Source organism: Mus musculus, chromosome 14 (genome assembly GCF_000001635.26).
Source record: "Mus musculus strain C57BL/6J chromosome 14, GRCm38.p6 C57BL/6J".
Taxonomy (NCBI): domain Eukaryota; kingdom Metazoa; phylum Chordata; class Mammalia; order Rodentia; family Muridae; genus Mus; species Mus musculus.
Window position 1 is genome coordinate 21,694,960 of NC_000080.6, and position 23,872 is coordinate 21,718,831.

At 47.1% G+C, this 23,872-nt stretch overlaps 1 protein-coding gene across 2 annotated transcripts in view; it reads right to left on the minus strand.

Annotated features, from left to right (window-relative positions):
• The window catches only part of Dupd1 (dual specificity phosphatase and pro isomerase domain containing 1), a 38,012-nt gene extending 18,395 nt beyond the window's left edge, over window positions 1-19,617 (minus strand). The window contains exons 1-2 of one of the 2 annotated variants that reach the window (XM_006519217.4): window positions 8,266-8,398; window positions 7,921-8,145 (exon numbers count right to left, since the gene is read on the minus strand). In XM_006519217.4, coding sequence (XP_006519280.1) covers window positions 7,921-8,117 — 197 coding nt within the window. In that variant the 5' untranslated portion in view covers window positions 8,118-8,145; window positions 8,266-8,398. Of the gene's footprint in view, window positions 1-7,920; window positions 8,146-8,265; window positions 8,399-19,549 lie in introns of those variants that run through there. The other variant, NM_001013826.2, reaches the window with a different exon arrangement.
• Window positions 19,618-23,872: the final 4,255 nt, after the last annotated feature.

The following is a 23,872-nucleotide window of genomic DNA, read 5'->3' on the forward strand; positions in this document are numbered from 1 at the left end:
TCTAACTGCAGCAAAACTCCTTCTCACATGGTCTGGTTTTCTCAGTCAGTCAGAGACCTTCCTTCCTTTCCTCCTTCTCATCCTTGTCCCAACATCTTGCCAGTTCCTCTAGAGTCGCCCCCTGAAAGCTTGTTTCAAACTCCATAGGTCATCGTCAGCCTGCGTCTGGTCTGAGCATCTGGTCTCAAGTGCATGTTTGCTTATGGTCTATGTCATGCATCCTTTTAAATCTACTGTCTGTAACACTGTAGTGATCGTGTGTCATTTCCTGGGTGTGGCCTTGATGTCATTGTCCTCCCATGGAGTCTGGGCTGAGTGCATTCTTCCCAGATGGATTTTGGAGCAGTAGGTATTCCTAGCTCCTGGTCTCATTAAGTCACCAGCTCACCTGCTCACCAGCTCACCGGCTCACTGACCTGCTGGTCTTGGACACGTTGAGGCCATTCAGGGCAACAGCTTAAACTGCTGCTTGAACGAAAACCTCTAAACTAAAGCCTCTAGGACCTCCAGTTTCTTTGCTGGCCAAATCGGCCCAATTACACAGATAGTGATTTCTTTACAGGGCTTGTGAAGTTGAGCTGTGCTCTGCTCAAACTTCTTCGCCAGATTAAAGAAATTCCATGGGGGAGAAATGGGAAATTTTACATCAGAATGTTTATCTTTGTTGAATGGCATTATAGGGAATTCTGATTTTTTTCTTTTAGTCTATTTTTTTTTTAATTCAGTAATGAGCATCCTACATTCATTTACTATATAATTGTGTACTATGATTTTATTGATATTATTTCCTTAGTACTCCAGAGAGACAAGCTATTACAGAGTTGTGGGGTAGATTTTTAATTCCTTTGGATTTTTATTTAATTCCTGTTAGAAATCTCTTCCCACTGGCCATGGTGAGGCTGGCCTGTCATTCCCTACCCCTGGGAATACTGAGGCAAGAGGAAAGGTTATACAACAATACCTTTTGTTAGAAAACAGAAACTTGAGCCAGGTGTGGTGGTGACCACCTTTAATCCCAGCACTCAGGAGACAGAGGTAGAACTCTAAATTCAAGGCCAGCCTGGTCTACAGAGTGAGTTCCAGGACAGCCAGGACTACACAGAGAAACTTTGTCTCAAAAAAAAAAAAAACCTTGAAACCTTTTCCCAGGCTGCTTTACTCCAAGAAAGGAACGAGAGTAAAGGCTGGAAGCCCATGTTTGAAATTTAATGTATTGGTCATTAAAGTAGGCTGTCGCCTCACCATACAATGAAAGTCTTTCACATTGTTCAAACCTTGCCAGAGAAAGCTTAATCTAGCTTGAGACGCCCTGACCAAGGCTTCAGGCCTCTTTCTCAGGCTATCTGTGACTGGTGTCCACTTGCAATAGTTGGAAGGTTCAAAGTTCAGGTTTTCTGGTTCTTTTGGGAAAAGTGCAGCTTGCAGAATTGTTAACGCTGGCATATTTTGCTGCATCCTACCCTGGCCTCGCTTCTCCTTGGAGTAGCAGGGCAAGGGTCAGCTTTGCTTGGTACTTTGAGGCCATAACAATTTTGTGTCTATGTGTGGGAAGAGGTTCTCAGCCTTCCAGACACATCTAAGGAAGGCCCCCTCCGCCTTTCCCAGTTTCCCCAGTGGCAGGCCCAGGAGATAGGTGCCTCTGGCTTTTGAGATTACTAGATGTTGGGGAGCAAAGGAATCAGCTGGGCCAGCATTTGCCTGTGAGGGACCTGACTCTTAGAGAAGGGTTTTGGGTTGTTGATGGTTCCCTGAAACGAGGCTTTAGTGGAGTTGTCTTGGGCCCCAGCAATTCTACATCCAGCATAGTTTAAGAGCGAAGGGACACCACTGTGAGGAAAGAAATTTCTCAATTACTCCATGTCAGCTCATGGTTATCAGCTGCTGCCCTGCCCAGGATTTGTGAGGTCCCTTCATGGTGGTAAGACACTGCCTTTCTTGCTGACTATGTGGAGAGAAAAAGGAAAGAAAGGTTTTGCTAAGCAAATGAAAGATGTGGAGGAGAGTAAAGTGAGAGTATTTAAATTACAGAAGTGCAGTGCTTTTCAAGCGTGCTCAAGCGGTTCTTGAAGCCCCATTTAGGGGCTGCTGATTGATAAGAGGCTATGGATTATTCTTATCTTCTAGTCCCCAGCTCTCTGGAGGGCAACACTTGGTTAACCTAATTTGAATCTAATTTAAATGACTTAAGAGTAATAACACAAGTATGTGCTTGAACCTAATAAAGCCTAATTTATTAAATAGGATGATTTTAAAAGAACTGTATATTACAGCCAGACAGGGACTTTTGAAATCATCCTTTATTTAATAATTAAGAAACCGAGTCCTGGAACAATAAAATGTTTTGCCAAAGGCCAGACAGTGGCCACACACAATGGGAACTTGAACTCTGTACCCTGTGTATGGAAGGGGGGCCTTTTCTCCACACTCTGGGAGCCTGTGCTTCCCACGGGGACACTCTCAGTCCCCCACGAAGACATGGGAAGTGGGTGGTGAGTGAGAATGAATTCCACACGGGGACATCTGCTAGTTGGCTTCTGGCCCATGCACCAGTCGGGGATTTGAGGGGTTTAGGCATCCCAATGGGGCTGAAACCCTTAAGACAACCTGGAACTGAGCATCTGCTAGAAATCCTGAAACCCACAGGTTCTTAGGCATTCCTCAGAAGGCAAACCTTAGGCTGGAAAGCCGGGAGAGTGCCTGGGGCAGTGCTGGTGGGGCCTTCTTTCCACATCCTGCTGGGCTCACATAGGATGTCCTGGGAGGTGGCTGGTGTGAGTTGGTTTCTATCTCCAGGCTGTCCTCGCTTGGGCTAGGAGGACTCTCCTCTTGCAACAAAATCTTGTGCTTAACCTGTATTTTCTCCACATTCTGTTCAATTTCTAGACCCCATCTTGTTGGTAGTGGTTCATACTTGAGTGCGCTAGGCATTGCAATAAGCTCTTGTATGTCTTAACGTCTTAAATCCTAAATCTAATAGATGAAGAAACGGAAGCTCAGAGAGCTTGACAGCCAGGCTGAAGCCCTACAGAGACCTGACACCAAGAGCTCACACTGGAAACTCAGCCATCCACAGGTCCCCATAAAGGAAAGAACGAACAACTGCTTGGGAATAACCTGGCCCAGGAGCCACTGGCCTAGGCTCCAGCAATAGCTAGTGGATGCCTTCGGTGTCCAAGAATACCCATCTATTCTTACTCCTGAGTCGGGATTGCCTCCCACACTGTCCTCCAGAGTCTGGCACCTGGCTTTCAAAATCTCAGGTGATTTATGGGTGCGCGGGGACTCATGTTAAATGAAGCTGAGGCTTTATGCCTGTGGAGCCAGCTTTGGGCTTTGGACAATACCTCCAGGGAGACCAAGAAACTCAGGCTTTCCTGGCCTCCTGCAGCTGGGGTTAGAGCCTCACCTGGCTGCTTGGGCATGAAATCCATGACCCTTTGGAGTCTGTGAAGCTTGAGAGGTGGGCATCATACTGAGTCCAGGATCAGGGTCCAGCATGAGGCTGAGCTGACTTCTATTCTATTCTGTGCTGTGGTCAGATCACATACAACTGACTTGAAGCTGCCTGGTTAGTAAGTGACTATATATAGTGCATGTGTGAGTATACGTGTATATGTTTGTGCATATGTGTGTACATGTGTGTATATGTGTGTGAGTGTGTGCATGTGTGCACATGTGTGTATATGTGTGTGAGTGTGTGCACGTGTGCACATGTGTGTATATGTGTGTGCATATGTGTATATGTGTGTGAGTGTGTGCACGTGTGCACATGTGTATATGTGTGTGTACGTGTGCATGTGTGTATATGTGTGTATGTGTGTGTGTGTGTTGGGGCTTGATTAAACATAGTTGGATTGTATTGAAAGGGCGGTGACATTGTCTTGGTTGAAAGCAGCAAGATTCTATTCAGAGGTCAAGGAAACAAGCATCTGCCATTGTCTGGCACAGCAGACTGCGTCTCTTCTCAGTCCCTCACAGTGCTTCCCTGAAAGCACTCCCTCCTTCCCTGGCAGTCAGCCTCCTCCAGGCTGGCCTCCTCTACCTACAGTTTTGGATGTTTCACTAACAGCAGTAACAATGATGTTTGAGTTTGTCTGTCAATTTATTATACCTAAAATGCTTTCTTCTAAGCTTTGAAGCTTTTCAGCAACTGTTTTAGAAGTGAGGATGTAGGTCCAGAAAGGCAGAAGACCCTGTTCCAAAGCCACCACATCATTCCAGGAGGCAGCGTTAGGCTGTACTGTTTTTTAGAATGTTGTCATCCCTCCCCTCCTGTTTTCCTGTCAACAGAATGGGGTTTTTGTTTTTTTGAGACAAGGTTTCTCTGTGTAGCCCTGGCTGTCCTAGAACTCACTTTGTAGACCAAGATGGCCTTGAACTCAGAAATCTGCCTGCCTCTGCCTCCTAAGTGCTAGGATTAAAGGTGTGTACCACCACTGAGTAGGACAAGCACTTTCACCCACTAAGGCATCTAACTGGGACAGGATGTTTCGATGTAGGCTTACTTGGCCCAATGAAATATGGATAAAAATGTCACGCGTCAGATGGGAACTGGGGGCACATGCCTGTGACCTCAGCACTTGGGATGGAAAGTCAAGGAAGATTAGGAATTGGGAAGCCAGACTGAGCCTCTCTTGTAAACAAAAATAAAACAAAATGTGACATGCACCACGTCCAGGTCAGGTCACGGTTTAACCATTCCTCTCTTTTCTTTCTGCTGCAAGAGAAAAGGATCAGCCGGGCGTGGTGGCGCATGCCTTTAATCCCAGCACTGGGGAGGCAGAGGCAGGCGGATTTCTGAGTTCGGGGCCAGCCTGGTCTACGAAGTGAGTTCCAGGACAACCAGGGCTATACACAGAAACCCTGTCTCAAAAAACCAAAAAGAGAAAAAAAAGAAAGAAAGTATCGCAGCAGTACCCCAGTCACCATGGAACATGAAACACATGAGTGAGAGGTAGGCCCACCATGGATTGTAACACTGAGAAATACGCTGCTGTGTTGAAGGCAGCTGAGATGCGGGAGTGGCCTGTTTCACTAAGTCTAAGATGACTGCATAGTGGTAGAATTTGGATTAATCCCAGACCTCTGAAGGTGTGCTTTCTACCACCCATGTTCCCAAGGGTCTCATTGTTTTCTGTCAGTCTTCTGAATAAGTATTACTGAGCTCACATCCTTATGTATTGATACCTGGACCTGCGAGTCACCTTTCCTAAAGTGATATTTGAGGTCAGAATGTATGCACTCCTTGATGACAGATAAATTTGACTGAGGGAAGATTCACAAATAAAACACAGAGGTTGTTTGGCAATAAAAGAGAATAGAGCAGCCGGGCGTGGTGCACACACCTTTAATCCCAGAGCTCGGGAGACAGAGGTAGGAGGATTTCTGAGTTCGAGGCCAGTGAATTCTACAAAGTGAGTTCCAGGACAACCAGAGCTATACAGAAAAACCCTGTCTCGAAAAACCAAGAGAGAGAGAGAGAGAGAGAGAGAGAGAGAGAGAGAGAGAGAGAGAGAATAGAGCGATGACACATGCTACAGTGTGGATGAACCATGAAGAGTATGCGGAGGGAAAACAAGCACGAAAGCCCACCAGATCGAAGGACTCCATTGATGTGCAATGTCCAGATTAGGCAAATGTATAAGAACAGAAGGTGGCCTGGTGGCTGCAGGGGGCCTGAGGAAGATGGGAGGAAGAAGTGGTGGCTTAATGGATCCTAGTTTTCTCCTGAGGTGATAAAAATGTTCTGCAGTTAGATGTGCAGCCGTGGTTGCACGACTTGGAGAATCTCATAAAATCATTGGATTGTACAGTTTAAGAGGATGGGGTTTATGGCACATAAATTATATCCCAGTAGAGCTGGATTCTAAGAGAAAGCGGAACATCCAGTTCTGGGCACCCCTCGCCTAAGTTTCCCTAATGTCCTCGATGGGGAACGACAGGACAAATTGTACCATAGCTGTACTGTGGAGCATTAAAAATGCAGAACAGCATCCATGGTAGAAATTGTTTTTTAAAGAAGAAACCATTTAAGCCTGAGCTCCTGAGATCCTGTCTCAACAAACACAACAAAACACCCATTTGTGTTCTGAGCTAAAGAGATGCCTCAGTGTTGTGTTCATACTGCTCTTTCGGAGGACCTCTATAGTTCACAGCACCCATCTTAGACCGCTTACGACTGCCCACAACGACAGCTCCAGGGGGTCTGAGATCTCTGATGCCCTGGCCCAGCAGAGGCTGGGAGGCAGAGCACTTGCGCTTAGATACACCCCTCCCTGAAGGCATACATGTGTATACATAATGAAATAACTTCTTTAGAAAAATCAATCTATTAAAGGAAATGCAAGTGCCTTGTATATGTGTGTATGCATGTATGATGGTTTTTTAACCTTTGAAATAGCACAAGAAAGGAAACATAGCACATGAACTTAACATAGGTGGGCTAGCAAGATGGTTCAGTGGGTAAAGGTGCTTGCTGCAAAGACAGATGGCCTGAGTTCAGAATCTCTGGTTCCCACATGGTGGAGACAGAACCAACGCCAGCTAATTGTCCTCTGACCTCCATGCATACATTGTGGTTTACACATGTATGCACATACATACATACATACATACATACATACATACACAGTGAAAATGCTTTTTAAAACAACCCAAACTTAGTACTTGTTATTGGCAGAATTAAGAGTGGAAAAAGAGAGACTGTATGTTTGTTTTGTTTGAGACAGCATCTCGTAAGGCCCAGAGTAGCCTTGAATTCACTGGATAGCCCAGATTGACCTTGAACTCCTAATCTTCCCGACTCTACCTCTGAAGTGCTAGGATTCTAGGCATACAGTGCCATGTTTGGCTTGCAGTTTGTTTTTCTGACCCTCTACTTAGTTTACTTTAGTAGGAAACAGCATGCAAATTTTTCCAACTTCCTTTACCTTAGAAATAAAAGATTAAGGGGAAAAAATAAGACAAGGGCTGCTGCCCATGCTAAATAGTTTACCTTTGTTTTTCTGAGCATCCATTTGGGTAAGATCACGTGCACAGGGATCCTGCCCATCTGCTCCGAGAACAGGCAGAGAGCAGGTTCTACTTCAGAGGGATGGGGGTGGATTGAAGTAGAAGTCATGAACCTCAGCTCTCTCTCACCAAGGTTTAGGATATAAGGTGCTTACTAAATAGCTTTGTGACTCAGTTTCCTTACCTTGAGATATTCTCTTTCATTGGGTTATCATGAAAACCAAACATGAGGTCATGTTTGCAGGTTGCTTAACATTGTGCCTACCATACAGTGTTCCCTAAATGGTGGCCATAATCATCACCTACCACAGACATTTCTCACCTCTGTGTGAAGTGGGGAAAGAGACTGTAAGTCCTATAAAAGGGGTGGTGAGTTGAGTTTTTGACTTACTGTTTTTCAGACACATATTCTAGGGTACTTACACGGCAAGCTCTAATTCCTACTGTTGTTAATGGGTAAAACATAAGATTACATTTTCCAGCTTCTCTTGCAGCTAGGTGCAGGGGAAGTCTTAGGCTAGGCTTCCCCTTGGAAAGCTGTTTTTTTTTTTTTTTACTTCCTTTCCCCTAACCCCCTATTGTCTGGGTCCTATTGGTCATAGCAGAGCTCTGTGAACATTCTGGGTCCTGAACAACCTTGAAGAAGATGCTAGACCCTCATGATGGCGAAACACCACACAGAAGCCCTTGTCTCTGGATCCTCGCAGTCACCATGCTAGCCTCCTTTGGACTTATGCACAAGAGAAAAATCAGCCTGCCTTGCTTAAGGCTTTTTTCTGGGTTTTCTGTAAAGTGGAGATGAACACTAGAACAGCTGACCAGGCCTGTCATTAGGCATTCGTAGAGAGTGATGGAGAGACACTGAATTCCCTGGGGCAACAGCAATGGAAGGCTGAGCCTGGAACTTACTCATCACCAATGTGGAGCCGAGGCCAGACCTCATTGACGTGTGTATACTGGGGACTGCCCTTCCAGAAGAGACGCTCCAGCTCGAAGGCTCCAGGGGTACAGTAGTCCTCAGCATCTCCCTCCTCCTCCCGCACGGACAGCCTCTCAGCACAGAGGTGGGCATGTTTGACGCTTGTCTTTGTATCTCCTGATGCCATTTTGGAGCCAAGGGAGGTTCTTTCCTTTCTGCATGAGAGAGGGGCAGAATGGGGTGAGGGGGAGAATGGTGGGCATTATAGAGGAGATGATAAGCGAAGCTTAATTTGGTGAGTGTGCCCTTGCCTGCTATGCCCCCTTCTTGCTCACCTCAAGACACACGGGTAAGTGAGAAAGGCCAGGATGACAGTTAATCGACACTCCCCAACATTCCAGTGTTCACACAGCAAACCCTCAGGAAGCGTAAGCAGATATACAGCAAAGCCAAGAGCAGCTTGAGTCTAGGCAGTCAGTCCACCCACACTCCTTGTTGTTTTATTTTTATTAGGTCCGATTTCTCTGCTGCCTGCTTTTTTCTTTATCTGACAGGAACTTGCTATCTTGGAACATTTTGAGCTTGAATAGGGCTCTGGCTCTCTCGAAGTCTGCAGGAAGCAGCTGTCCTGCAGAAAGGGCACATGGCTGAGTCTAGAGTGGGTGTTGTTTGGTTCTGACAGCTTCACACAGAAGCAGGACTTCTGAAGCCTTGGCGTGGAAAGGAAGTTGTCTGTGTGAGGGTAAGCCATACTAGGAGACTTGGGGTCATAGTCATAGCTCTCATGCTTGAAGTCTGGCTGTGGCTACCTTATCCTCTCAGGGGGTCAAAAGGGATGTCCCTGCTAGACAGCTGTGTCTGCAGATTGAAAACTTTACAGACAGTACTGGTGGGATATGGAAAAATATGTTTCCACTGTCCCTGGGGAATCTTGTTGATTTGACAAGTAAATCAGACCTTGGTAGCTGCTCATCCGCACAGCTCCAGGTCCAAAGATTCAACCAACCAAGGATCAAAATACTCAAATGAGTGCCTTAGCTGAACCTGCACAGATCTTTCTCTCTTGACATTACTCCCTAATTAACTATTGTTCACACACTACAAATACTATATCTGGTATTACAAGTAACCCGGAGATGATTTAAAGTCCCCAGGAGGATGTGTGGAGTTCATATGTAAATATTGTGTGTGCCCCACCCCCTTTTGCGATAGGGTGTCTTGTAGCTCACACTCTCCCCAACCTTGAGATCATTATGGAAAGATGGTTCTGAGTTCTCATCTTTTGCCTCCACCTCCATCCACAGTGCTGACGTTTAAGGCCTGCACCACCATGCCCAGTTTATAGGGTGATGAGGATCAAACCCAGGGCTCTGTGCATGGTAGGCAAGCTCTCACCCAACCTAGCTGCTTCTCCACCCCAGCTGTGCCACCTTATAGGAGGGGCTTGACCATCCATGGACTTTGGTACCCTGAGGGCCTGGAACCTCTGCTCCGTGGGTCCTGAAGGAGGATCGATCATATTTACATAACACTTGTTTTGAGACAGGTGCCATTCTTCCAATGTCCTTAAAGTCACTAACTCAGTCTTAACTCTCTGAAAGTTGCCCTGTTACATATGAGAGAAATGATAAAGATGTTTGGCACATGCAGCACCCGCCTGCTGAGAGGGAAGGTGGTGGAGATGACATTGTGATGGGAGAAATGAAAAAAAAAAAATCAGAAAGTCTGGGAGCCTCGGAGAACACCAGGCTCAAGCACTACTCGGAATACAATTTGGGAGGCTCGAGCGCCTCAGGAAAGGACATTCTGGACATAGGTACTAAAACTAGCTCCAGTGGACTCGAACAATTAAATGCTTACATGGTGATTATACTTGAAACAAGCTCACAGTCTAGAAAGGTGGCTCAGCAGTTCAGAGCCTGTGCGGCTCCTTCAGAGAACCTAAGTTTAGTTCCAGGTACCCACATGTCAGGTGGTGCACAAGTGGCTATGACTTGAGTTCCAAAGGTATCTATTACCCTCTCTCCTAGATGTTGTTAGCACCTGCTCTTATGTGCATTCTACACACATACAACACACACACATACACAAATGCACACACACACACGATTAAAAATAAATCTTTTGGGGGGGTTGGTTTTTTGTTTTGTTTTGTTTTGTTTTGTTTTCGAGACAGGGTTTCTCTGTATAGCCCTGGCTGTCCTGGAACTCACTTTGTAGACCAGGCTGGCCTTGAACTCAGAAATCCGCTTGCCTCTCCCTCCCAAGTGCTGGGATTAAAGGCATGTGCCACCACGTGCGGCTGTGGTGTTCTGTGTGTCTGAGTTCGAGGCCAGCCTGTTCTACAGAGTGAGTTCCAGGACAGCCAGGGTGATACAGAGAAACCCTGTCTCGAAAAAAACCAAAATAAATAAATAAATAAATCTTTAAGCTGGATATACTGACAGATAATCCCAGCACTCGGGAGGCAGAGGCAGGCAGATCTCTGAGTTTGAGGCCAACCTGGTCTACAAAGTGTGTTCTAGGACAGCAAGGGCTACACAGAGAAACCCCGTCTCAAAAAAAAAAAAAAAAAAAAAAAAGGTAAAACACTAAAATACTAACATACTAACAGATAGAATTTGCATCATAAACATAGTTGGAAGGCCAGCAAGATGCCTCAGCAGATAATAAAGTCCTTGCTGTATAAACCCAGAGACCTGAGTTCAATCCCCAGAGCCACATGAAAGAGGAAGGAAACAGACTGTAAAGGGTTGTCTCTGGCTTGCATACATTCACTGTGGTATGTGCACATATAAAGTAAAAATTTCAAAATATAGTTGGATAAATGCAAAAAAAATGCAGTACTGGAGGCTAGGGGTGCTGATGGGGGTGTGTGTGAAGCAGGATTGGCTGGGGGGTGACTGAGTCTGGACGATGGATACAACATAGCTACTGTTTCTCTTTCTGTGCGTTTGGCATTAACTGTGATTCAGTTTCCAAAAGTTCTGGGCTCACGGGTACATGCCTATGGTCCAATATATTCTGGGAGGATGTTTCAGACCAGGAATCTAGGAGTTCAGAATGAGACCCCAATCTCTTAAGAAAAATTTAATAAATTTTAAGGGCAATGAAAAGACCAAACCCATGGTGTCAGGGATTCAGTTCTCCCAAGTTCACAAGAGGTGCATGAAAAGATCAGTAGCTAACAGTGTCTGCCATGGGGATGGGGGAGGCCAGGCTCTGGGATTTCTTCCTTGTGATAGACTGATTCCTGGAGTGAGAACCTCGTCAGGCAGAGGGACCCTGCTTTGGAACCTGCCAGTCTGTTTGTAAAGGCCAGCTCTCCTAGAGTAGCAGCTGAAAATACAGATTCTGGGATTATACACTGGGCCAAGGCAGGGCCTGAAAGCCAACATTTTAACAAGATCCCAGGAGAGTCTATGCTTGCTGATAATCATGATTGACTGCCATGTGACTGAAGAGTCAAGAGAAGGGTTGTAAGGATACCACAAACACCTTCTGTCTTCTCGCTGATATAGGAACAGGGTATTGGTTCCTGATGCAGATCCAGGCCTGGGAGAGGAAGGGCTTGGACCACTTGGATGCAGGCTTCCTAGGTCTCCTTGATCTCTAAAGTAAATGGATGGATTGAGGGGTGAATGGATGAACGGATGAATGAGAGAAATGAATGGCAAAGGCCTGTGCGGCCTGGCTGGGAACTCAACTAGGGCTTTGGAAGCAGGGTTGAGGCTCTGCTGACCTGACTCGGAACAGGGGAAGAAAGTGCAGAGGGGACTCAGGGTGGACGCTGTCTCCTCCCTAGGGTGGTTGGTGAGACCTGCACTTGACTCCAGGGCCTGCCTGCTGGGGTTTCGGGGAGGCGGGGTAGCCATATTGCAAGGCTTGGCTGGAGCTTCCCTTGTAGGAACCAGCCCCGACTCCTCCGTCTCCTAAGACCGTAGTTACAACTTCCCTTTAGGACCACAGCAGCCTCAATTACAAAGACGTGCTGTTCAGTGCACCCCCATGGCACCCACTCATCTTATTTCTAAGTCTGGCATCATATTCCTAAATACTATGGCTTAAATCCCTTTGAGTCCTGCTTGTTGCTAAGGGGACTTGGAGAGATGCGATTTTAGGGAGATGCTGGAGTCTGTTCCGCTGTGGATCCTCCAGTCTGCCTTCTCTGACCACTGAAGCTGACTGCGCCCTTGGTGGGGCCTCTTTCCCCTCGTTAAGCTGTGGAGGGAACCAACCCTGGCCTGGCCCTGCATTATAGCTTTGGCTGAGTTTCCAGACAGAAGAGGAAGTGGTGTTGTGTACCCAGAGCGACTTGGCATTTAGAAGGGGCTCTGGGATCTATTATCTTCCAGCGCGATGCAGGAAAGAGAACAAAGCACAGGGCTGTCCAGAAACCACAGGCCTGTAATCTTTCCAAATGCTGAAGACGGCCTGTGCACCCCCAAACCCCACCCACACAGCTCCCAAATCTCTTGTTCTCCCAGAGGCAGGGAGAATCTGTGTCCCAGATCACAGCCAAAAGGGGAAGACAGATCTGCTCTGTTTGGTTTCCATAGATTCAACCCAGAGATTAACTGCCAAGGTCTCCATGACACACCATATCAATCACAGGCTAAATGTCATAATGAGATCTGGGCAGGCTGTCAAGACAGGCTTCCAGAATCCTGTTACAGCTTCATCCTTAAAGATTTGGACCCGAGGAATCAAACACCAGCTCTGAAGGCTCTTGGCCTGGGAGAGCATCCTTCTCAGAGAAACAGAAGCCAACTCCGGCTCCTTCACAAAGGGGACAGGCTGATGACATAACTAGCATAGTGGAAGGAAGTAGTTGGATACTAAAGAACAAACAATAGCTTGACTACTAGTGGTAAGGAAGAAACATTAGGGAGTAGTGGGGACTGTGGCACATTAAATAGAGCCAGTGCCCCCTCTGATTTGGGCAGCAAACTGTCATTCCGTGTGCAAATGCAATCCAGATTTTTAAAATATTGTTTAGAGATATATATGTTTTCAAATTTTATTTACTTTGGGGGGTGCATTTCATAGTACATGTGTCCTTAGTACGCACAGCACACGTGTAAAGGTCAGAGGACAAATAGTAGAAGTTGGTTCCCTTGCACCATTTGGGTTCTGGTGACTGAACTCGAACTTGGCAGCAAGTATTTTTGCCTACTGAGCCATCTTGCTGTTTCTTAATATATCAGAAAATGTTTTTATTACATGCATGAGTGCATGTACTGGTGTATGTATGTGTATATCTGCATGGATATGTACATGTGTGCACTTGAGTGTGTATGTGTGTGCATGTGTATGAGCACACCTGCATCCTGCATGCACACACCTGCATGGATATGTGTGTGTATGTGTACATGTGTGTGTGTGCATATGTGTACGTGCAAGATTGCATGGATGTGTGCTTGTGTTGTCAGAGGACAGCATGTGGGTCCTGGGGGATGAGGTTCAGGTCCCTGGGTTTGCCAGCGAGTGCTTTTACCTGCTAGGTCATCTAGCCAGAGAGCCAGCACATGCTTGGAAACTATTGGCTTTGTTTTGTTTTTGAGACAGGACATCAATATATAGACCTGATTGGCCTAGAAGTCACTATATAGACTAGACAAGCTTTAAACTTTGAGCAGTCCCCCTGCCTCAGCCTCCCAAGTGCTGGGATTGCCGGTATAAGACGCTATGACAGGGTTAAAGTTACAGTTTTGAAATCAGATCAAAACCTGAAGTTCTTTTGCTGCAGTTTTCTCCTGCAGCACAAGAAACCAAATGCAGGTACCCCACCCTGAAAATGGCGGTGCGGAGCAACAAGAGCCAATGTGCTCTTAAGCAGAGTTGTGGCCCACTGGTGGATAGGTAGGGAAAGGCCTGGGGCCTCAAGCTAACATGTAAAGATTTTCCAAGCTAGAGACATCCATGTACCACTGAGATCGAGGGTTCCCGATGTCACCTTGGAGAACCCTGTAGCTAGTTATGTTAGCTCTTTCATGACCCAGCCTTACAGACATGTTTGTGCTGGCTTGAGGAAATTAAAGAGAAAAGAACACATCATGGTTCACTTAATCCCAGCACATGGGAGGCAGAAGCAGGAGGATCTCTGAGAGTTTGAGACCAGCCTGGTCTACATAGCAAGCTTCAGGCTACCTCGGTGTCTAGGGTGGGACCCCACCTCAGGAGGGAGGAGGAGGAGGAGGTGATGGTGGTGGGCATGGGGGAGGTCGTTGAAGAGAAGAGAGCAGAAGGTTATAAAGCAATATGTACATGGTGATTCTGTGTTTCTAGAAAGATATATGATTGACACTGGCTGTGTGCTTGTTGTAGCACAATGAAATTATGTCTGGTTCTGTTTTCTTTGTAAACAACCATCTTCTCGGTGTCTCTGATATGTGTGCGTGACATCAGCACACAGAGGGGGACATCCCCCCAAGTCTGCTTTAGGGCCATCATGTATGTAGAAGCTGCTCACCCCGAAACCGAGGACTGCCTTCCTGGGGGCCCTGGAGCAGCTGTGTGTTATCTACCCTACAGGCCTCCAGGGCAGCAGTCAGGCCTAGCTTCTGTGGAATCATTCTAATCCCTGTGCTTGCTGGGAAGCCATGGGGTTCCGGTCTGTAGGAGCCCCAAAGCTGGCATAGTGTCTTTAGGACAAAGGAAGTCCGGTGAGCAAGCACAAGACCTTGTAAGAGGCTGTGCAGGGGTGTAGCTCTGATGCTTAGGGTAAAAGCATCCTGAGGGAATTTCCTTCCTCCTCTGTCTGCAGGGGCAGAGGGCAGCCCCCTCCCACACCCACCCCTAGTGGCAGAGCAAGGGCCCTGCACTTCCCTTCAACCTGGACTTGGCTCAGGCTGAGCCAGTGACCTCAAGGACACTCTGGGGTCATCAGTGAGGGAAAGCAGCACCATTTTCTCTGTGACTTAACCTTTCAAGTTACATATGTGTCATATATCAAAGACAGGGCAAGGCCTGCCAGGCCAGCGTGAGAGAGGACTGGGCATGGGCTGGACAGGCCAGGACACAAACATCTCTGGCATCTTAGAAATCTTTGACCTAATTTGGCTTATGATTTTTTTTTTAACCTGCTCTTGGGATGGGAGAAAATTAGTTCTGCTGAAAAAACCGTGAGTTTTTTCAGGCCCCATGTACAAAGCTGAGTATGACCGTATGACTGTATGGGTGAGCTTGTCACCCCAGCGCTGTGGGAGGGCAGAGACAGGAGGATTGCTGGAGCTGGCTGGCTACAGGCCCAGCTCCAGGTCAATAAGAGACCATGTCTCAGAGGACCGAGGGGAAGAGTGATAGCGCAGGAGAGCCAGCATGCACGCATGTGTGCTCATGCACACACACACACACACACACACACACACACACATATATATGCACACACTTTTTTGAAAACCTTCTGCCCTCTTTTCAGAGAAACCTGCGGATATTTGTGTTCAGGGGGAAAGTTAAATGCAATGTACAGCACAGTTCTTCCTCAGCCCTATCCAAGTTGGGTCTAGAATGTTCTCTGAGTGGAGGGAGTGGGAACACTGTCACATAATGACTCTGTTAGCTGAACAATGCCTACTGCTGGATTTGGGACTTGGCACGAGTGTCCATACATAAGTATATACATATTTTCAATTTGCCTCAAGTCATTGCTTGTCTTTATGCATGTTAAATCTACCAAAATGAGCCCAACCACAACATAAAATCTGTGGGTTTTTTTTTTTTTTAAATTAAAACTTGGACAAGACAACCCAGGAATTGTTGTTGTTGTTGCCTATAATTTACTTCATAATGTACCAGAGGTAATCCAAATTTAACAGACTCTTTTTTCCTTTTGGATTCTGGCAAGTATGTTAACAGGAGGTAATTATGTGAAATAATATAAAATCCTTTTATTAAAAAAAAACAGAGAAGCCTTCGTTTAAGAGGAAATTTAATATTACTTCTCCGATGGTGTTAATGTCATGAACTCATTTGATTAACTCTTCGAATGGTTCCAAGTGCTTTGGGTGGGAATTTAGGGGCTCCTAATTGATTTTCCCAATCTTGGCCTGGCAGAGGTAGACCTCCTGGAGTTGTGAGAGGGCTGAAGGCCCACGCTCAGCTTCCCTCTCAGACAAGAGAGACAGCCTGGAAGGACATTGCCCAATGACAGAGGGGGAGCTCTGTCGAGGGAGACAGGGTCCATGACGCTCACAGACACCTCACCAGACCAGTTGTGGTTCCTAACTCCTGAGTAGCTGGGCCTCTGCCTCCTCTTGAGATGTGTGGGAATGCTGCAGGCAGTTTCCCAGCATGGCAAACTGTTTCAAGAATCATTTCCCACAGAGTGTCACCCTAGAACAAGCCTTATGTGGAAAAGGGTAAAGGGCGGTTTGTGCTGGGGGGGAGGTTGTAGCCTACAATGTGAGCTCCCTCTATTTCCCATCCAGACTTTTTTTTCTCACTAGGTCTGCTTTTCAAATGCCACACTGGGAAGGCTAAGGACCTTAGCAAGGCTCAGGGCCAAGGCTGATGTCTCCTAAAACCACCACTTAAGTCCTCAGAGAAATAACAGACCTGGCCAGACTCCAAGGAATAAATATACAGAGGGTTTCATTTATTGTATTCTCAGGGAATGTCTGCTCTTAAAACCTCCTGCATGAGACACAAGTGCACCACATTACACACGAAGAAAAATGAGGGACAGTGAAGTTAGGAAAAATGATACTAGCTAGGTCTGGTGTCCCATGCCTTTAAATCCCAGCACTTGGAGGCAGAAGCAGGCAGATCTCTGTGAGGACAGCCAGGGCTACCCAGAGAAACCCTATCTCAAAAAAACAAAAAAACAAAAAAAAACAAAAAAAAACACACACACACAAAAGAAAAGAAAAAAGAAGGAAAGAAAAGAAGGAAAAGAAAGAAAGATGCCGGCAGGTTACCAAGTAGGGTACAACGGGGACTTGGTTCAGCAAGCAGAGAGGATGCCATGTTCCTGGTCAGAGCATGAGCTCATGTGGCTAAGCCTGAGCATCTTATTTTGTTTTGTTTTTTTTTAAACATATGTGTGCACGTGGGCACACATGTGTTCAGGTACATGTACACGTGCATCAGTGTGGCAGCCCAAAATCACACTGGCCATCTCTGATCACTTTCTATTTATTTTCTGAGTCAGGGTCTCTTGCCAAGCCAGAGCTCATGAATTGCAGCTAGTCTAGCCAGCCAGCCTGCTCTCAGGATCCCCTGTCTCTGCCTCCCTAGTGCTGGGATTACAGGCAGCTGGGATTTGAACCCTGGTCTTCATGTTGTGCAGCGAGAACTTTATCCACTGAGTCATCTCCTCAAACCTGCCTTTCCATTCTCTGTGCTCCTCTCCTGGTATTGTAAAAAGTTTGCCACGTGCTCTCGGGCCTGGGAGTCTTATGCACCTAGTACCTGGCATCCTCACATGTAAATGGGGACAATGTATCAGGACGGGGATTTAAATGAGGTCATCTTAGCTCCTACCATATCAACGTGAAGAACATTCCACAGAGCAGGGACTTGGGTGAAGAAGGGAGGTGAGTGGTGTTCTAAGCCAAGGAGAGACAGAGTAGGGAGGTGTGGCCTGGGCAGAAGTTGATATGGGGCAGTTACAGAAGAAGATACAGGCACCGACAGGTCTCCGCATCTGCCTGTGGGTGGCAGGATTCATCGGTTCCTACGTGAAGTGCAAGTGAGGTTTTCTGAGACAGTTTATTTTTGCCAGACTTACCAGGCTTCCAGAAGCCCTCACCAGCTCTTTACTGTGGACACGGAAGGCACGGGACCATCAAGAGTCACTCGAACAGAAATTAAACATCATCTGCTCTGGAGTCAAGTAGGAGACAAATGTGGTAGCATCCCCTAGCCTAGCTCCTGCTCTTTCCAGGCCCACACATCCCTGGGTGTGGCCCACACATCCCTGGGTAGGGCTCAGAACAGAACAGCCAAGTGAGAGGCCCCAGCTGCTGCCTAAGCCTTCAGGGTACCAGGCCCCAAAGTTGTTACCGTCAGGCTCTGAGGCACACTGGGTTCCAGTCTCCACCACTGCCTAAGCCCTGTGACCTAATTCACCTATGCCTCAGTTTCCCCATCTGAAAAGGGGGAAGGAAGTGTATTAATCCTTAAAAGGAAAGCTCACGAAACTGTTCTGGGAGGCAGGTATGGTGGTATCTGCCTATAATCCCAGCACTAGGGAGGCTGAGGCAAGATGACTGTCATGGGTTTGAGGCTAGCCTGGACTACATAGTGAGTTCCAGGTCAGCTTGGGCTACAGCGTGAGAGACACTGTCTCAAAAACCTCAAATCAAAAACAGACAACAACAACAGTAGGGTACTGGGCACAAGGAAACACTTGCAAAAGTCCTGTGGCTGCTGAAAGGAGCCCCGTCCTGTCCCCAAGTGCAAGCTGCTAAGTCTCGTAGTTTAGGAAGAAAGCAAACAAATCGAAGCCCAAAGTCCAGCCTTGGGCCTTAGCACAGCCCTCTGCTCTTTATCATGGGATAGAAAGTAGTCAGGCACACGAAGTCTACCTTCACACGGACCCCAGTGCTATCTCCAGTCCAGCTGTTACCCCAGGCCTGAAACACCCTCAGCCAAGACATCTGGCCCACTGATGGTGAGAGACCATTGCCTCTCCTCTGTTCCTTAGCAGACCTGCCTTAGCTCCTGAGGTAGCTTCCGTGCTGCCTGGCCTTCCCTAATTCTCCTCTGACCTCCTACCTTCTCCATGCCCAGAGTACTCCCTCAGAAGCCCCTCCAGTCCTGCTGCCACTAAATGTCAGAGTCTTCCAAATTGTCCATAGGACCCATACAGTGAGAACAAGGAGGGGCCACCGGGGAAATAGCAAAGCAGCACAAAGAATGTGACACGTGAGGGTCCCCCAGGGGCTGGTGGCCTCTTCACACTCGACCCTCATGTCCCCTTCTCAGGGTACTTTCAGCTTCTGAACTGTCAGTGCCTTGTAGTCCCAACAGCTATTGAATTCCAAGCCTACCAGTGACTACTGGGGCCACGGGACAAGAGCACTGGATCTAATGGGAGAGCCTGGTCTGAGGTACGGGTTATCCTCTCCCTTCCTACCTCATATGGTGCTGTCATAGGCGAATAGCTCCATCTCTCCATCACCCAGCCTCCTCATCTCCACTGGGGTGCTTCCATCCCCAGCCCATGTTCCCCTCAGGATTGGAAAATTCTTTAAAGAGTATCTTACTTTGAATGAGGCTTAAGATTGCCAGGACACTGGAGCCTTGAGTAGCGTTTGTAATTTGTGCTGCCCTACACATGATCCGAGGGAATCTGATGCCTCTATTTCCCCTGCTCCATGATATGAATACCATACAGAGCATCCAAAGGCTCAGACGGGACCCAAGAGCTTTAACCCATTAGGTTATCCCTTAGAAATCATCACAGGAACTCATAATTTAGAGACAAGAAACGAGAAAGCAATTCAGTGTTGCCTCTATTGAATGCTGGGATAGCAAGGAGCCTTTCGTACTAAAAGGATGTTCTCTACAGCTTCAGAAACTGTGGAAGTAAGATTTCCAATCCCCACAGCCATTTTCTTAAAGAACGCTTGGCTACACCCCGTAGGCAATAGTCTTCCCATTCAAGGGCCTTACCTGTGTGCCCCAAGTGCCTGGCTGGGCTAAGAGGTACCAGTCCGAAGGGTGTGTGGCAGCCTTACACTAACCCTCCAGAGCAGCTCAGAGGGCCTATTTTTAGGGTCAGATCTGCTGACACTGACCTTGCATGCTGTCCAGTGTGAGAGGAGACCCGTGGCATTTGTTTGCAAAATGATTCCCCAGTGTGACCTGAAACCCTTGACTCAAGCAGTCCTGTACCTGGAGGCCACATGTTTGTCTCTGGCTCAGCCACAGATACAGGACATGTGGCCGCCAGGATGGCGACAGATGGGTAATTCCCCAGCTTTGTTTTCTTACACTGGATGAAGCGAGGTGTCTGCAGGCCCTCTAAGGGCTCTGTCTCAGAATGATGACCGGGCTGGGGGCCGGGGATGGGAGGGTTGCCTGCTGACACAGAGCCATAGGAGGCCTCAGGGTTCACAGCATGAAGATCTCTGCCCTCTACCGCAGCTCTCTCTGAGAGTTTGGAGAGCTATCTCTTGGGGATGGATGGAATGGACATCGCATCACGAAGAATGATCGATGAATCCCTGAGAAAGAGTCCCTGTGGGCAAACACTGTGCAGGTAGCACTTCCTGCAAAACAACCCCCAAGTCCCCAGCTTTTCTGGAGTTCAGTGAGGACAGTGCTCACAATTCTACCCTCTTATGTAATTATGAGCCTGTGCACCACACACACACACACACACACACACACACACACACACACACACACAGAGAGAGAGAGAGAGAGAGAGAGAGAGTTGTTTAAGATAGCCAGATACTATGTAGATGGATTGACGATAGACCAATGAGAGAAACATTTCTTAGCATCTAAGACGAAAGATGTAGTAAAGTCAAATGGAGCCAAGAGAAGAATTTGAGGACTGTTATGATTTGAGTATGAAATGTTTTTCATAGGCTGGTGGAACTGTTTTGAGAAATTGTGGAATCTTTAAGAGGTAGGGCCGAGGCTGGAGAAAGTGAGAGTCACTGGGCAAGGAGGGGTAGGGTGTGGTGATGGTCTGACGGGTATGCCATATCTAACTCAGATGGAGCACTCTGTTTCCCATCTATCATGAGCTGCCAGCAAACCATCCCGTCCCCACCTTGGTAGACCATATCCCCCCAACTGTGAGCAAAAGCAAACCGTTTAAGGTGTCAGGATGAGAAAAGCATCGGATATAGAGGGACTGTTGATTATCACCTCCGTGAGCAAGACCCTAAGCGGTGAACTAGACAAATGGCGGGCTTCTCCACTCTCTCAGTCCTTCATACATTATATTTTGCTAGACATAGTGGCTCACATCTTTAATCCCAGCACTCAAGAGGCAGAGGCAGGAGAATCTCTCTGGGTAGAACAACAGGATAGGGGAGCATCCTAACCTTTTCCATCAAGGGCCCTAGGAATCCGTGGGGAGACTGTGTTAGAGAAGAATGGTAGCATTTTTAGGGACACCTGGTCTGTCTTCTAGAAGTCAAAAAAAAAAAAGGCTAGTCTGCGATGCATAGACCATTCTCTGCATAACTCTGATACAGGACTAACACCATGCAGGGGGAGGACGCCCCTGTACCTCCTCGTGTGGGTGAAACAAACTCCACGTTGTCTAGCTGGGCACAGGTCAGGCAACCCATCAGCCTGACCTAGAAGGATCCAGCCAGTCCCAACCCTTGGAAGGTTCCCCCAGGGTATGGAGATGTACCCGCAGCTTGCTTCTGCAAGCACTGTTGTGTTCATGTAGCTTCTCGAGGAGTTGTAATGCTGTGAACTTGTAATACTGTGGTCGTCTTTGACATGGGTACAAACACTTCATCCCCAACCCATGTGGTTTTCATTAGCAAACCCTTTCTCCCCCGGGTCCTCCCCCTAACCACCCCCCCTTTTCTTTTTGGTTGTGAGCCTAGCCTTTAATGGCTGAGCCATCTCTCCAGCCCCCTACCCCCCATTTTAACCAGTTTTCTTTCTCCGAATGCGGAGACTGGTTGACACTGCCCTCTCCCACTTTCTCTCAATTTGGCTCAAATCAAAGCGTGAGGGGCAGAATTGTCTAATGATTCTAATGATATCCACTTCCTAATCCCTGAGGCCTGGGAGTAGTGCATTGTAACATGGCAAACAATGAATTAAGGGCCCAGGGATCAAGACCATTCATATCTGGCCTTAAAGTAGGGTGGTCGACCTCATCTTCCGAGTGGACCCACCATCTCCACAAACTTCTTAAAGTGGGGGAGGGAGGAAGAGGAGGAAGAGAGTATGAGATGATGTGAAAGGGTAGAACTAACCACTTACTGCTGGCTTTGAAGACTAGAAGGATCCCAAACTGGGAGACAGCCTCTGGAAGCTTAGTAAGACAGGAAGTGGGTTCTCCCCTAGGACAGCTGAGGAGGAGGCAGCCTCCGGCTGACATCTTGGTTTTCCCCTCACTGGGACTTGTTGGTGCTGTGGTTGCTTGGGACCAGGCTGTCAGTGCTGGTCAAGCAGGACCTGTAACCCTAGTTTTCGGACATACATCTTCCAGGCCAGGCAGCTTTTGCTCTTTAGTTCAGTGTCCTCAGAACAAAGGTGGTGGGGGATGGGAGGGCAGAGTCTGAATTCTGGGGAGTGGGGTTGGAAGCAGACACGGCCCTGGAGTATGAGAGTATGTGGAGGTGCCTCAGTGGAAGACATGACTGATTCTATCTGTCATGTCTGGATACCAAGATGGTTTACAGAGCATGACAGTACTGGGTGGCTGTTTTATTGGTTCTGCCTAACAGTTCTGGAGTGTTCTAGAATGAGCCTGGAATTCCAGAAAACAGGATTACATGTGTGCGTGTACATACATACACATATATACACATATCGTTAATTTTTTTGAGATAAAACTTCGTGATGTATCCCAGCCTAACCTTGAACTTCTGATCCTCTTACCTCAGCTTCCTACATGCTGCTGTTGAATGCAGTGCCTGGCCTCAAAATAGTCTCATTTTTTTGGTGTGGTTTTATTTATTTTTATTTTGTGTGAATATGTGTTTCTCTCTCTCCTCCCTGTTTTCTCTCTCATTCTCTCTCTCTCTCTCTCTCTCTCTCTCTCTCTCTCTCTCTCTCTGTGTGTGTGTGTGTGTGTGTGTGTGTGTGTGTGTGTGTGTGTGTGTGTATGCCACTGGTGTATGGGTGCCTGCAGAGGTCAGAAGAAGGTGTCAGATGCACGGAGCTGGAATTACAGGTGATTGTTAGCCAAACTCCGGTCCTCTGGAAAGCAGTACATGCACTAACCCCTGAACAGCCAGCCCTCCACCATTTTTCCTTTGAGACAGAGTTTCTCCATATGCCCTAGAGTAGCCTTGAGCTCTCAGTCATCCTGCATCGCCTCCTAAGTGCTGGGATTATAGGTGCACACCAGGGCACCTTGTTTCCATTGCAACCAGGTCTGTTATTGGCCTAGAGCTCAGAAATTAGGATGGAGCACCTGTCTGGTGAGCCCGGGGGTCCGCATGCTTTGCCTCCTCGGTGCTGGGCTATAGACTCAGTGTTGCTCAGTGCCTGGCGTTCTTACGTGGATTCTGTGGATGATACTCAGACCCTCGCTATTTTGAAGCAAGAACTTTATTGACTGAGTTATTCTCCTGCCTCATCTTCACTTTTAAAAATACTACACACAGACGTCTGTGTGTAATAATTATATTCCAATCATGATCTTTCTTTTCATTGGCTACTAGATTTGTAAACTATTTATTTGGTTGGTTGGTTGATTTGTTGGTTTGTTTTTTGAGTCAAGATTCTCTCTCTCTCTCTCTCTCTCTCTCTCTCTCTCTCTCTCCATAGTCCCAACTGTCTAGGATCTCACTACATAGATGAGTCTGGCCTCAAACTCACAGATATCCACCTGTCTCTGCCTCCAAGTACTGGGATTAAAGGCATGCCCTGTTAAATCATTTTATTTTTATAACAATATCTCATGCATTAACATTTTTTTCTATAATACGAGTTAAAATTTTTAGGTTAATTTAAGTCATTTATTATCCAATGATTCTTCCTTTTTGGTCATGGAAACTATTTTAAAGAGAAAGAGTTTGCTTGAGGGCCAGTGAAAGGGCTCAGTGAGCAAAGGTACTCACCCAAGTGCTGGCCTGGTGGCCTGAGTTTGATCCCCAGAACCTACATAAAGGTGAAAAGAGAGAACAGATGCCAAAAGGTTGTCCCTGACTGCCACACCCACATCTGGCATCCATGCCCCCCATACATACCACCATGCACACACACAATAATAAAATAGACAATTTTAAAAAGAACTCTTTCGAAAATACATAGCAAGCAGGACATGAAGGAGCACATCTCTCA